At 46.4% G+C, this 14650-nt stretch overlaps 1 protein-coding gene across 1 annotated transcript in view; it reads right to left on the reverse strand.

Moving 5' to 3' along the window:
* mtif2 (mitochondrial translational initiation factor 2) overlaps positions 1-13781 on the reverse strand; it is a 22144-nt gene extending 8363 nt beyond the window's left edge. The window contains exons 1-10 of the mRNA XM_049570880.1: positions 13645-13781; positions 12923-13083; positions 12414-12537; positions 12155-12326; positions 11546-11706; positions 11054-11230; positions 5547-5686; positions 5294-5418; positions 2751-2955; positions 445-697 (exon numbers count right to left, since the gene is read on the reverse strand). Of these exons, the coding sequence (XP_049426837.1) occupies positions 445-697; positions 2751-2955; positions 5294-5418; positions 5547-5686; positions 11054-11230; positions 11546-11706; positions 12155-12326; positions 12414-12537; positions 12923-13081 (1516 nt within the window). The 5' untranslated portion in view covers positions 13082-13083; positions 13645-13781. The remainder of the gene's footprint in view (positions 1-444; positions 698-2750; positions 2956-5293; positions 5419-5546; positions 5687-11053; positions 11231-11545; positions 11707-12154; positions 12327-12413; positions 12538-12922; positions 13084-13644) is intronic.
* Positions 13782-14650: the final 869 nt, after the last annotated feature.

Consider the following 14650-nt stretch of genomic DNA (forward strand, 5'->3'; position numbering starts at 1 on the left):
CAGGTGGTCCGCTGAGGGAAAGTAAACAAACCTTGTTTGTCTGAGATGTGTTCAGGGGTCAGGAGGAAGACTGGAGAGAAGGTGGCGTTCACCAAAAGATGGTAGATGGACCTGCATTTGTATAGCGCCTTTCTTTCTTTACAAGTCACACTGCACGTCCACTAACACTGGTTAAATGTCAGCTGGAACACGTAACTCATCTAAATGTTCTGGGTTCATCCCAATATCTGATCTCACACCCACATGTCCTTCACCTCTTCCTTGCATCTTAGCTCCGCCCTCGTAGGACACAGACACAACATGATTCTCTGAGACAGAGACGGCGTGCGTCCACTCAGCAGCAGAGAACTTTAAGCCCTGTGACTGCTGTGACCTCACTGTGATTTCACAGGAGAGCAGCCTATCAGAGCCCAGCTGTGTGTGTGTGTGTGTGTGTGTGTGTACCTTTGACAATGAGCGGCAAGCTCATCTCGTCTCTCTCCACCCTCTCGCTCGGCCTCATGGCGAATTTGACCCGGTTGGCTCGGTAGAGAAGAGACTTCCTCTTCCTCCAGCTCAGGTGACTTAGCCCCTCCCTCTCCTTCCTGTACTCCTCCAGGTGTAGTTTCTGTTTGAGTTCGATGACGCTCTGCTCCTCCTGAAGCTTCTGCTGCTCCTCCTTGTACCTCCTCCACTCCAACACCTCCCTCGCTCGCTGCTGCTCGGCGACAAACACATAGTTTATTGGCTGCGCAGCATCCACACGCTGACATCACAGCCATTTAACACACATTCAACCAATCACTGTGAATTCTGTGCGACCCTGAAATATCGTCCAGTCACCACATCTTTAAATTTGACCAATCATCATCCTGTGAGTTTCACAAGTCACAGCAGTCCTCTGAGCAACATCACCAAACTCACTTCCTCAGATTTACAGTAACTACTGCTAAAGACAGCGCCAGGAAACACGCTCTGACGTCCTGCACGCACACAGCGGGTCACTGTTTGACATCATGAGCATCATGTGGTGGAACACAAACTGGAGTATCTTCAAACGCTTCATATCCCTGAAATCTGTAAAACCTAAAGGAAATTTCATGCTGTTGTGGGTGCTCTGACATGTTCTCCCTGTGTCAGTGTGGGTTTCCTCCAGGTGCTCTGACATGTTCTCCCTGTGTCAGTGTGGGTTTCCTCCAGGTGCTCTGACATGTTCTCCCCGTGTCAGCGTGGGTTTCCTCCAGGTGCTCTGACATGTTCTCCCCGTGTCAGCGTGGGTTTCCTCCAGGTGCTCCCACATGTTCTCCCTGTGTCAGCGTGGGTTTCCTCCAGGTGCTCTGACATGTTCTCCCTGTGTCAGCGTGGGTTTCCTCCAGGTGCTCTGACATGTTCTCCCCGTGTCAGCGTGGGTTTCCTCCAGGTGCTCTCACATGTTCTCCTCGTGTCAGTGTGGGTTTCCTCCAGGTGCTCTCACATGTTCTCCCTGTGTCAGCGTGGGTTTCCTCCAGGTGCTCTGACATGTTCTCCCCGTGTCAGCGTGGGTTTCCTCCAGGTGCTCCCACATGTTCTCCCCGTGTCAGTGTGGGTTTCCTCCAGGTGCTCTCACATGTTCTCCCTGTGTCAGCGTGGGTTTCCTCCAGGTGCTCTGACATGTTCTCCCTGTGTCAGCGTGGGTTTCCTCCAGGTGCTCTGACATGTTCTCCCCGTGTCAGCGTGGGTTTCCTACAGGTGCTCTGACATGTTCTCCCCATGTCAGCGTGGGTTTCCTCCAGGTGCTCTGACATGTTCTCCCCGTGTCAGTGTGGGTTTCCTCCAGGTGCTCTGACATGTTCTCCCTGTGTCAGTGTGGGTTTCCTCCAGGTGCTCTCACATGTTCTCCCTGTGTCAGCGTGGGTTTCCTCCAGGTGCTCTGACATGTTCTCCCTGTGTCAGCGTGGGTTTCCTCCAGGTGCTCTGACATGTTCTCCCCATGTCAGCGTGGGTTTCCTCCAGGTGCTCTGACATGTTCTCCCCGTGTCAGTGTGGGTTTCCTCCAGGTGCTCTGACATGTTCATCAAATTCATGTTTCTAAGTTGCCATGAGGATGTGATGAACAAATACGGAATTTATGGTTTTACATTTAGCTATATTTTCACACAGGGATTTGACATTGTGTGACATTTGACATTTTGAGTCCACGTACACACACACACAAACACACACACACACACACACACACACAAACTAATATTTTTATACAGACCACACTGTCACATCCTTGTGAGCACAGCAAGACCATTTTTGATCTACTCTGCATTTGCCCTCCCTGTTAGGGGCCTACAGTGCTTCAAGTGGCCAAACCAGGAATTGCATTGAAAAGAGAGCAGAACCCCAAAAATGGAAATTGGCCCATCTGGGGGGTTTTTTTGTTGTTTTGTTTTACCATTCTTGGGTCTCTCTAACCAACCTGACTGCCAGAAATAGAAAAAAAATCACGTTTTTTATGTAAATTGAAGGGGAATCAAAAAATGTCGTTTTAATGGGTTTCAATGGGGACATTTTTCATCCGAGAGGGCGAGGGGTCGTAAAAGGTTGCCATTTGTGTATTTTAGGCCTGATTTAGGAGCGGCTTTAAAATTTCAAAAATATCACCAAAAATAAGGTTTCTGACCAAATGTCATGTTATCGGCATGAACACAGCCAAAGTTATCAAAAACTAAAAACTGAAAAATGACTGAAAAGAACGTTTTCCGTCCGAGGGGGACTGGAGGGTTGAAGAGTTTTGTTCTCACCTCAGACTCGACCTCCAGGATGACCTCACCAGCAGACGGCAACTCCTTCCAGCCGACCACCTCCACTGCCATGCTCGGCCCTGCCTCCTTCACTGCTCGCCCGTTCTCATCAAACATGAAACGAACTTTAGCCCAACTCTTCCCTGCCACCAGGACACAACCTCGCTTCAGCGTCCCCCGCTGGACGATGGCGGTTGTTACAGGACTGAGGGGACACACAGAACCAGAGTTACATCCTGTCTCTGCAGGTCATCTAGAACTCATAGAACCAGAGTTACATCCTGTCTCTGTAGGTCATCTAGAACTCATAGAACCAGAGTTACATCCTGTCTCTGTAGGTCATCTAGAACTCATAGAACCAGAGTTACATCCTGTCTCTGTAGGTCATCTAGAACCCAAAGAACCAGAGTTACATCCTGCCTCTGTAGGTCATCTAGAACTCATAGAACCAGAGTTACATCCTGTCTCTGTAGGTAATCTAGAACTCAAAGAACCAGAGTTACATCCTGTCTCTGTAGGTAATCTAGAACTCATAGAACCAGAGTTACATCCTGCCTCTGTAGGTCATCTAGAACTCATAGAACCAGAGTTACATCCTGTCTCTGTAGGTCATCTAGAACTCAAAGAACCAGAGTTACATCCTGTCTCTGTAGGTAATCTAGAACTCATAGAACCAGAGTTACATCCTGCCTCTGTAGGTCATCTAGAACTCATAGAACCAGAGTTACATCCTGTCTCTGTAGGTCATCTAGAACTCATAGAACCAGAGCTACATCCGGTCTCTGTAGGTAATCTAGAACTCATAGAACCAGAGTTACATCCTGTCTCTGTAGGTCATCTAGAACTCATAGAACCAGAGCTACATCCTGTCTCTGCAGGTCATCTAGAACTCATAGAACCAGAGTTACATCCTGTCTCTGCAGGTCATCTAGAACTCATAGAACCAGAGTTACATCCTGTCTCTGTAGGTCATCTAGAACTCATAGAACCAGAGTTACATCCTGTCTCTGCAGGTCATCTAGAACTCATAGAACCAGAGTTACATCCTGTCTCTGCAGGTCATCTAGAACTCATAGAACCAGAGTTACATCCTGTCTCTGTAGGTAATCTAGAACTCATAGAACCAGAGTTACATCCTGCCTCTGCAGGTCATCTAGAACTCATAGAACCAGAGTTACATCCTGTCTCTGTAGGTCATCTAGAACTCATAGAACCAGAGTTACATCCTGTCTCTGCAGGTCATCTAGAACTCATAGAACCAGAGTTACATCCTGTCTCTGTAGGTAATCTAGAACTCATAGAACCAGAGTTACATCCTGCCTCTGTAGGTCATCTAGAACTCATAGAACCAGAGTTACATCCTGTCTCTGTAGGTCATCTAGAACTCATAGAACCAGAGCTACATCCTGTCTCTGCAGGTCATCTAGAACTCATAGAACCAGAGTTACATCCTGTCTCTGTAGGTCATCTAGAACTCATAGAACCAGAGTTACATCCTGTCTCTGTAGGTCATCTAGAACTCATAGAACCAGAGTTACATCCTGTCTCTGTAGGTCATCTAGAACTCATAGAACCAGAGCTACATCCTGTCTCTGCAGGTCATCTAGAACTCATAGAACCAGAGTTACATCCTGTCTCTGTAGGTCATCTAGAACTCATAGAACCAGAGTTACATCCTGTCTCTGCAGGTCATCTAGAACTCATAGAACCAGAGCTACATCCTGTCTCTGCAGGTCATCTAGAACTCATAGAACCAGAGTTACATCCTGTCTCTGCAGGTCATCTAGAACTCATAGAACCAGAGTTACATCCTGTCTCTGTAGGTAATCTAGAACTCATAGAACCAGAGTTACATCCTGTCTCTGTAGGTCATCTAGAACTCATAGAACCAGAGTTACATCCTGTCTCTGTAGGTAATCTAGAACTCATAGAACCAGAGTTACATCCTGTCTCTGTAGGTCATCTAGAACTCATAGAACCAGAGTTACATCCTGTCTCTGTAGGTCATCTAGAACTCATAGAACCAGAGCTACATCCTGTCTCTGTAGGTCATCTAGAACTCATAGAACCAGAGTTACATCCTGTCTCTGTAGGTCATCTAGAACTCATAGAACCAGAGTTACATCCTGTCTCTGCAGGTCATCTAGAACTCATAGAACCAGAGCTACATCCTGTCTCTGCAGGTCATCTAGAACTCATAGAACCAGAGTTACATCCTGTCTCTGTAGGTCATCTAGAACTCATAGAACCAGAGTTACATCCTGCCTCTGTAGGTCATCTAGAACTCATAGAACCAGAGTTACATCCTGTCTCTGTAGGTCATCTAGAACTCATAGAACCAGAGTTACATCCTGTCTCTGTAGGTCATCTAGAACTCATAGAACCAGAGCTACATCCTGTCTCTGCAGGTCATCTAGAACTCATAGAACCAGAGTTACATCCTGTCTCTGTAGGTCATCTAGAACTCATAGAACCAGAGCTACATCCTGTCTCTGTAGGTCATCTAGAACCCAAAGAACCAGAGTTACGTACTGATGACTCACCCTTTGCCTTTGTCGGTGCGACTCTCGATGACGAGTCCCTCCACGGTGCCACTGGGTTCTGCCTTCAACTCCAAAACTTCCGCCAGCGCCACCGTGGCCTCCGTCAGAGCCAGCAGGTTGTCGCCCTGTCGACAACAACACTGTCATCACCTGAGGTAACTGTGACCTCACCTCCAAACACAGCTGCTGGCGGCCTGCAGGGGGCGCCACAGTGGATCGATCCTGTACTAATGATTTATTTACAGTCGTTCACCTTGAGAGCAGAGATGTGGATCGCCTGAACGTCTCCTCCAAACTCCTCACAGACGACATCATGAGCCAGCAGCTCCTGTTTGACTCTCTGAGGGTCGGCCTGAGGCTTGTCACACTTATTCACCGCCACAATCATCGGCACTGAAACACAACAGAAACATGCAGTAAAAACTGGAGCGTTGCTCGACTCAGGATCACGTCAGCCGAATCAGATTTGGCTGTTTAATACAAATATTCAACTTGTCGATGTAACAGCAGCACTCGTGTAGTGAAGCAAAACAGCTAGCGACGCTAACAACCAATCAGATATCAAACACGATCAGAAACTGTCGTCTTAAGTATCTGTGAGCTGTATCACGTCTGTCTGTACCAAAGAGTGCCGTGAAAGTCAAGATCGCTGGAGACCAGAATGTCCTCAGAAGAACACGACACAGGGGCGTCGGTGGCTTAGTGGTAGAGCAGGCGCCCCATGTACAAGGCTGTTGCTGCAGTGACCCAGGTTCGAATCCAGCCTGTGGCCCTTTGCTGCATGTCACTCCCTCTCTCTCTCCCTTCACGCTTACCTGTCCTGTCCATTAAAGGCAAAATGGCCCAAAAAATATCTTTAAAAAAAAAAGAAGAACACGACACAGCACACTAGAAAAAAAAAGACTGCTCGAGGTGAAGCGACTGACGATTCTCCGACTATCAAAAACTGTAAAAACTTAACGTAAACACAGCGTAACGACTGAGTAGAAACATGACGTAAACTAGTGCTGCACGATTCATCTAATCGCAATCACGATGTCAGGCTGTGCGATTACATAAAAAAGGCTGCAATTTAGGATTTAATGTAAATAAATGTTAACGTGTGTGCCTGTGAACGTGACTGCCTCTCCTGTAGTGTGTGGCTATCCTGCTGTGTGCAGCACATATGGTCAGGTGACCAGCCGGTGTGCAGCAGTGACCAACACAGACGCTGAAGAAGAGCACAAGCTCGACCATGAACAGGCTGAGTTAGTGGCGAAAAAAATGTCTGTTACATGGCGATACTTTGGATTCAGGTACGGCGATGCTGGACAGAAAGACGTGCTGTGTAAAACATTAAAAGTTAAAGTCGCCACGTCCCGCGGCAACACGACCAGTCTATATCAGCACTTGAGACAGCACAGAGAGAAGTAGGAACATTAAAGACAAAGAGACAACTGAAAGACACCAGAGTCTCATACAACAACATCCAAGCACAGTTACGCAAACATCTGCAAGTGTCACGCCATACGTCACGACCTCAAAGAGACGCAGGGCACGAGACATGGTGCCCATACGTACAGTTAACAAGGAGGAGTATCGGAAAACGGTCGGTACACTGCACAGAAGGTATCAGCTACCCTCACAGAACTTTTTCTCTCACGTTGCTATCCCCGAGCTCTACAACCAACGCCGTGGTGAAGTTCAAGTAGAAATGGCTACAGTGACGTTCTACTCAACCACAACAGACCTGTGGTCAAGCACGACCGCGGAGCCTCACTTAAGTCTGACGGTTCACTTTGTCGATGATGACTTTGAGCTTAAAAGCAGCTGCCTACAAACATCGTACTTCTCTCAGGACCACACCGGAGATAAGACTGCATCGGACCTGAGGGAGGCTTTGGCAGCGTGGCACCTGTGTGACGAGCGACAGGTTACCATCACTACAGACTACGCTAGTAACATCATGAAGGCGGTGCAGCTTAATAACTGGCAAAGATTCTGCTGTTTGGCCACAGGCTCCATCTTGCTACTGGTTTCTACACTACACATCTGCCATGTTCACTGTTTCTATGTTTTATCTGTATCTCGTTATAACTAATATTATTCGACCAAACTGAAACTGCATCATCAACCCTCCATAGTCTCAAACTGCTCTCTGGCCACTGGTAATTGTCTTTCTGTAAATGTTTTGCTATTTGTGTTAATGTGTTCCTAAAATCTTTTAAAAGGAACCAAAATTCTGTTGAGTTGATCAGATTCAGATGCTCAAATCAACACTGAATGGAAACACTGCTGACTCATCCAGGCCAGAAAGGACTCACAAGAAGTCAAAGGTTGCTCCCAAATTCAAACTGTTAGACAATAAACAATTCAAACATCATGCAAAATAAAATAAAACTAAAATATTTCAGGTATAAAAAACCAAACATTTTAAAAATGATCCCTGTGCTCTCTACTTCCTGAAAGTCAAATTATTGAAGACAAACTTTCACAAAAGGCACAAACACATCTGACAGAGGCTGTTTTGTACTGTACACACACACACACACTAACAACGACCTTTACTACTGCATAAGCCTCCAAGTTGTTTCAGATGATACGACATGTTTCTCTGAACCTGTAGAGGATAAGAAAAGCTCATGGCTGTCTTTTTCACTCCTCTCTTTGATAGAAAGTGCTGTAAAAGATGAAGCTCAGCGCACCAACAGGGCCACAGGGATATGCAGCAAGCTTGTGGGCCACTTCTCTCACAGCTGGAGGAAAAGAGAAGCCTTGAGGGAGGCACAGAGGGAGCTCTACCTTCCACAACACGCCATGGTGACAGACATGATGGGGATCCAAGCAGAAAATGACAGCAAGAGTCCTGGAACAACAACGTGCTTTGACCAAGGTTCTCTCTACAGACCGCAAAACACAACAGCTACTGCCCTCATGGCAAGACCTGGACGTCCTGGAAGCTTTAAACAAGGCTCTCAGCCCACTCCAAGACTTCACTGATGATTTGTCAGCTGAACAATTCATACCTGAAACCTACTGTCCATCTTCTGAACACCTCCGTACTGGCTGAAGAGGCAGAGGACAGTGACCTGACCAAGTATCACTGAACTACCTCAATGAAAACTATCAAGCCACACAGGACCTGCTGAACATCACAGCGTTCCTTGACCCCAGGTTCCAAACAGAATACATGAGTGAGTACAGAGGAGACGAAGACCATAAAGGAATGAGTGATCTGTGAGGTGATCAGTTATTATGTGCTGGCATGATTTTTCTTCTATTTTTTGGAGTATATTGACCAGTTCTATCATGTAGTGTGACCGTTAAACTAAAAGAGATTTTGATGTATTTTAAACTGTTATAGAACTTCAATTCTTCTTGTTAACATTACAGGTGATGGCAGTGCAGCAGCAGCCTGAAGCGCAGCGCACCATAGCAGTGGAGGAGGATAGCTTGGATGTGGACGATCCACCTGCAGCTAAAGCCAAGAAGAAAACTTTAGGCAAACTTTCTTAACTTTCTTCCAGAACAGCACGCACACCCCAACAACAGCATCAGCATCAACCACCTTTGATCCCATGGCACAGTGTAGTGGAGCAGTGGCTACTCAACTCAGTACACACACTTACATGCCCTGTGTTGGCCATGAAGAAGATCTGTTGAAATGGTGGAAGTGCCACAAAATAAATTTCCTTCTGCTGTCCAGACCAGCTCAGAAATATCTGCAACAAGCTCTGCGTCACAAAGAGCTTTTAGCACGAGCAGTAATGTTGTATCAGCCCATCGCTCTTGTCTGAATCCACACAAGGTGGATATGTTGGTTGTTTTTGTCAAAGAACCTCTGAAGTGGTGGAACCTTTTAGAAAGAGGATACGGAAGTACATTTTGATCATGAAAAGAATGCACAGTGGGAACATTTTCATTGGTTTGGGTGTGACTGACTGAACTTCCATAAGGATCCGTTTTATTTTATATCCAGTGTCATTTTTAGAGGAAGTTGTAGTAGGCTACAAAGTGAACCCCATTTTGGAAGTTAACCACTGATTTTTATGTTACACCCCTCTTCAATGTCCTGTAATGTCTTAATTAATGAATATGTTGTATTCTCTTATTTATTGTTGTACTCGATGAGAAATGCCTCCAGAAAGGCCACAGCCTTCGGACTTTAAAGGACTGCCTTTGTTATATTGAGAGACGAGCAGTGTCTGTGTGCACTTTGCAGAAATGCCTTTATTCTTTTACTGTACAATTGTTTTTATTAAATGAAAGGTTTACCAAAATGCGTACAGAAAAGCTGTTAACAACAGTGCTACTGCCTTTGTTCTGTTTTAGTTCAGTGCTGTACAATCTTTTCGTTTTTTGTATTAAGTACTGAAACGGTTTACAAAATGCAGTAAGGCCTTTAAGTTCGTACAAAATACCTTTATTTTCAAATAAGGCAAAACTATTATTTGAAAATATTATTTGGAGACCAGTACTGTAAAAACTGTAGGTTTTGTAATTTTATGCTGCTTAATATTTGTATGTTTCGGTTGGGAAATAAACACTGCGTTTATTCTCTGCATTTTCCTTGATAATCAAGCAGGAAGACTCATGATAGCATTTATTTATTATATTGTAATCGCAATATTGTCCAGTAAAATCGCAATCGCACATTTTTATCAAATCGTGCAGCACTAACGTAAACGCACTGTTACAACTGAGTAGAAGCGTGACGTAAACGCAGCGTAACAACTGAGTAGAAACGTGATGTAAACGCAGCGTAACAACTGAGTAGAAGCATGACGTAAACGCACTGTTACAACTGAGTAGAAACGTGACGTAAACGCTGCGAAACAACTGAGTAGAAACGTAACGTAAACGCAGCGTAACAACTGAGTAGAAGCATGACGTAAACGCAGCGTAACAACTGAGTAGAAACGTGACGTAAACGCTTCATAACAACTGAGTAGAAGCATGACGTAAACGCACTGTTACAACTGAGTAGAAACGTGATGTAAATGCTGCGAAACAACTGAGTAGAAACGTGACGTAAACGCAGCGTAACAACTGAGTAGAAGCATGACGTAAACGCAGCGTAACAACTGAGTAGAAACGTGACGTAAACGCTTCATAACAACTGAGTAGAAGCATGACGTAAACGCAGCGTAACAATTGTGTAGAAGCATGACGTAAACACTGCGTAACAACTGAGTAGAAACGTGATATAAACGCAGCGTAACAATTGTGTAGAAGCATGACGTAAACGCACTGTTACAACTGAGTAGAAGCATGACGTAAACGCACTGTTACAACTGAGTAGAAACGTGACGTAAACGCTGCGAAACAACTGAGTAGAAACGTGACATAAACGCAGCGTAACAACTGAGTAGAAGCATGACGTAAACGCAGCGTAACAACTGAGTAGAAACGTGACGTAAACGCAGCGTAACAACTGAGTAGAAACGTGACGTAAACGCTGCATAACAACTGAGTAGAAGCATGACGTAAACGCAGCGTAACAATTGTGTAGAAGCATGACGTAAACGCTGCGTAACAACTGAGTAGAAATGTGACGTAAATGCAGCGTAACAATTTTGTAGAAGCATGACGTAAACGCACTGTTACAACTGAGTAGAAATATGATGTAAACGCAGCGTATCAACTGAGTAGAAACGTGATATAAACGCAGCGTATCAACTGAGTAGAAACGCACCCGAAACAGTAAAAATCCAGTAAAAACACGTAGAAACCCTGCCCTGTTTTCAGCCCTCAGCTGTGACTGCCAGGTGAAGATCTTACCTTTGGCTCTCCTGGCGTGCTGTATAGACTCGACTGTCTGGTTCATGACGCCGTCGTCAGCCGCCACCACAAGGATGACGATGTCAGTGGCGTCAGCGCCGCGGGCTCTCATGGAGGAGAAGGCAGCGTGACCCGGTGTGTCCAGGAAGGTGATCGTCTCTCCTGTAGGCAGCTGAACTGGAAGAAAAAACCCACGAGTCTGGTTAGTTTAGACACTTTAAAGACAAACTGTGGGCCACTAAAGTTCTCCTTCACCACAGATACTCAACTCACGTACGTGTTTTTTAAAGCCGACACTGAAGTGATCAATCAGCTTTAAAAGTTGAATAATACCAATAATGTAAAAATGATGTGTAATATTTTGAGTGCTCCGACGGGGCCGCCTGTTTCTGTCTGCTGTCACGTCTCTGTAGCCTCGCTCGACGGACAGATGGAGGTGTGTGTGTGTGTGTGTGTGTGTGTGTGTGTTTGACCACTGAGCAGGTGTGTTACCTAGAAAAGCTCCGATGTGCTGAGTGATCCCTCCGGCCTCCGTGGAGACGATCTGGCTCTTCCTCAGACTGTCCAGCAGGGTGGTCTTACCGTGATCCACGTGACCCATGATGGTGACCACTGGGGGGCGTGGCACCAGGCTGGACGGGTCTGCTGGAGGTCTAAAGGGGTCAGAGGTCAGAGATCAGGTCACAATTCTGATTGGTTGGTTGGTTTCTAGATGTCCCCTGATTGGTCAGTTTGTGCTCAGCGGCAAAGACAATGGGTCTGTGAGTCTGCACACCACTTGACAGCTGTGGCAGATACACTGAGAGCGGCGTCACCGTGACCACATGACCCACACAAACACAAACAAGTCAGAGGACTGATGATGTCATTCAGGCTCACATGAAGTCAGAATTAGAGGCCGTTATCAGTCGTCTAATCAAGCTGCCGCGGCTTCTCTGCTGTCGGCCGACGGGTGTTTGTTTTGTCCGCTGACAGTTACGAGGTTGCTGCCCTGGCTGTTGCGTGTTAATCTGAGCAGCGGCGCGCTGAAGTCGAGCGGACCCACTATGAATGAACACGTGTAAAAATCATGTGATTTAAAGAGACTTCCTGTCTTCATACCTCCTGTGGACGTCCTGGTTGGGTCTCTCTCTGCTCTCGCTCAGTTTGGCCCATCTGAACTTCATCCCTGATTGAGTCACCACCTCCTTGATCCACCTCTCCTCCAGAACCGAGTCCAGCTCCAGAGAGTCCACGTCCACCGTGGTGTTCAGCAGAGCTTCCACCACGTGATCTGAGCTCAGAAAAAACATTGTATAAACGTTACTGATCAGAGGACACAGCGAGTGTGCACTCTCTCTGGATCTGTCTTGTTTCTTACCAAAGTCCTTGTTCATGGCCTCAGCGAGAGCCGCCACCGTCATCTTCTGCCTGATCTCCACTTCCTGTTTGTCCACTTTAGCTTTGACCTTCAGGTGCTTCTGGTCCTTCCTCTGACCTTTGACCTGCAGACACATCACACCATCTTTCATGTATGTACGAAGAAAAAGAGAGAGAAGACACAGTAACATACTGAACACATATTATACTATCATTATTTTATTTATAACCAGCAGATGACATCACTCTGTCCTCGGCAGTCACAGCTGATCAGGAAAATCTCCCCTGAACGGGGACCCAGAGACACTGAGGAGGGATCTGTCCTCCAGGACGGACAGACGGACAGTAGACGTCGTGTGAACAGATCAACATGATACATTTTCCTTATGTCCTCATTATGATCTACTGTCATGAACATGAACATGTCACAACGAACAGGTGACATCACCAGCAGTTCATGACCGGCCAATAGCAGGCGGACGTTTCCTGCCAGCGGTCGCTCAGACTCACCTGTTTGGAGGCCAAAGTCCTGGTCTGTTGACAGGTGAGACGGGGGGCGGGGCTTCGAGCTGGACAGAGGAGGGGCCGAGACAGGAAGTTGGTGAGTAGAGCCGGGTTGGCTTGGACGAGCCGCCGGGCGCCCCGCATCACTGATGACATCACATTCATACCTGCAGGCAGGCAGGTGGACAAAGGTGAGTTTCCTGTTTCTTTGTTCTCTAGCTCACCAACAGGTGTGCCAAAAAACCCCTCAGGGCTCACCTGTGTTTACACCTGCGCACAGCTACGACAGGTGACAGGCTGCCACTAACCGTTATGTTCACTGTCGACTAATCTGTCGTTTATTTCTTCGATTAGTTGAAAACTGTGTTAAAATGTTGAAACATGTCGGTCTGTCTCTCCCTAACCCAAAGTGATGTCATCTAATGTCTTGTTTCCTGCTCAGCTGAAGGGTTTGAGTTCCCCTCATGTGAGAGTATTATGGGGTACTTTCCTATGAGAAATGACTCAAAACGATTAGTCGACAACTAAAACAGTCACCGATTATTTTAATATTGGATTAGTCATCGACTAGTCGACTAATCGTTGCAGCCCTACTGTGTCATCACTCTATCACCACAGACCCTAATGAGAGCAGTGAGACAGGCTCTCAGCTGTCTCCTCTGACGCGCTGCTCCATTTTAACTGTTGTCATCGCAGACAGTCTCAGGTAAACTGTGCTTCTGTCTCACCTGTCACTGACGTGTTTCTTCTCTCAGATCATCCTCCACTTAAAGTCTTCATCTGTTTCACCGTGAGGTAAACCTCCGGCAGGGAGCCGCCATGACACTCCGCTGACAGGCTCACGGGATGAGCCGTGAGCGCCTCCTGCCGCTCCGGAGGGGAACTGCTGCTGCTTCTCTTCATTTAATGGCGGATTACAGCCAACGTTTGAAGGTGCTTACCGCCACCTGCTGTACCGGAGTGTGTAGCCTCGGGGTGTGTGCTTCACGTGACATTCCAACAAGAAAAAAAAAAAACAAAGAAAAAAATCGGTAAATTTTATTTTGTAATGCTGTGTGTTTGAGGAAACTAAACACTGTCCTGTTCCCTCATTCCTTCCAAACTCCAGCTCATACATCCTGTCACACAACCTGTTCCTCTCTGACTCACACTCACTACATTTCATGACATGATGAACACACACACACACACACACACACACACACACACACACACACAGAGTTCACGTTTTTTGTCTTTTTATTCTGTACTGAGGAGGAGCTGTCACCTCCTCTTTCTGTTTCTTACCCCTCCTCCTCCTCCTCCTCCTCCTCCTCTTGATGGCAGCAGGTGTGTGTGTGCTCCTTCTCTTTGTTCATGTGACTTTAATTTAAAATTTAATTGTTTATTTGTTGTTTATTGTTTCGTCGCCTCGTTGTTTTGATGTTGTTTTGAATCTGTTTATTTGTTTGGAAGGGGGCAGGCCCCGGCAGCTCTGCAGCATCAACCAGATTCATCTCTGCCTTTATTTTGAAATCCTGACTCACTGCGTTCCCTGAACATGTCAATGTAGGGGAGAGCGGTGGGAACAGTGTTTGTCTCAGCAGCTGACCGATTGTTGGAGCTCTAACGTTAGAAATGTTTCCAACAGAATTAATGAAGTGGAGTGGACGATCCATCGTTACCATCGGCACCAACGACAAAGAAACACAAAATAAACAAACCACAACAACAGAGGGAACTGTCAACGTTCCC

The sequence above is a fragment of the Epinephelus fuscoguttatus genome, linkage group LG3 (assembly GCF_011397635.1).
Source record: "Epinephelus fuscoguttatus linkage group LG3, E.fuscoguttatus.final_Chr_v1".
In the NCBI taxonomy this organism is placed as follows: Eukaryota; Metazoa; Chordata; class Actinopteri; order Perciformes; family Serranidae; genus Epinephelus; species Epinephelus fuscoguttatus.